We start from the raw sequence: 715 nt of genomic DNA on the forward strand, positions 1-715 counted from the left end.
TTTTAAGATTGCTATTGCTTTTTCTTCACTAAGGAGACCTGTGTCAGGTTCCTGCTGGTAACCAACAGAGTCACTTGTGATGTTTGAGGTTGGTGTGCAGTGAACGGGATTAAAAGCTGCTGAAAGGGACGTTGGAAATTCCTTGCTGGTGGGGAGGTAAAGGCAGAGTGTGGGCAGAGGTCTGTGAATCCCTGGAGTCTCTCCTGCTTTCCTGTTTGTATAACCCATTTCAAATGGGTCTTACCGGTGGGTTTATGACATGAGAACATATTCAGGAGATGTTATGTTCCTCAATAGGCTGGCAGCACTGGGATGTTATGGCTCTGTACCAAAACGTTGCTTTTCATGGATAAAATACACAGTTGCTCCTGGACTGAAGAATCACAACCTTTTCAATTTTTTTTCTAGATTATAGCATTTGATGAACTGAAGACCGATTACAAGAATCCCATAGACCAATGTAATACACTCAATCCTGTAAGTTGCATGCTAAACTTTGTGGGTTTTTTAAATAAAAGTATGTAAAGTGATTATTTTTGATGTTGTCTTGATATACTCAAACTAGGCAATAGAATTGCATCCGGGTGGACAAAACCTGGCTGTTTGATAGAAGTTGTAAGGAAAATTCTTTAGTCTGATTCTTTACTTTCAACTTGACTATTCTGACTGTTATTAATCTGCTGGTGATCTTGTCAGCTGTCGTACTAACACTCTT

At 39.7% G+C, this 715-nt stretch overlaps 1 protein-coding gene across 1 annotated transcript in view; it reads left to right on the forward strand.

Annotated features, from left to right (window-relative positions):
• Positions 1–408: 408 nt before the first annotated feature.
• The window catches only part of LOC104526600 (protein cornichon homolog 1), a gene marked incomplete at its 5' end in the record, with an annotated part of 6,565 nt that continues 6,258 nt past the window's right edge, over positions 409–715 (forward strand). The window contains one exon of the mRNA XM_029085476.1: positions 409–477. Coding sequence (XP_028941309.1) covers positions 409–477 — 69 coding nt within the window. The remainder of the gene's footprint in view (positions 478–715) is intronic.

Source organism: Antrostomus carolinensis, unplaced genomic scaffold, assembly GCF_000700745.2.
Source record: "Antrostomus carolinensis isolate BGI_N321 unplaced genomic scaffold, ASM70074v2 scaffold22906, whole genome shotgun sequence".
Lineage (NCBI taxonomy): Eukaryota > Metazoa > Chordata > Aves > Caprimulgiformes > Caprimulgidae > Antrostomus > Antrostomus carolinensis.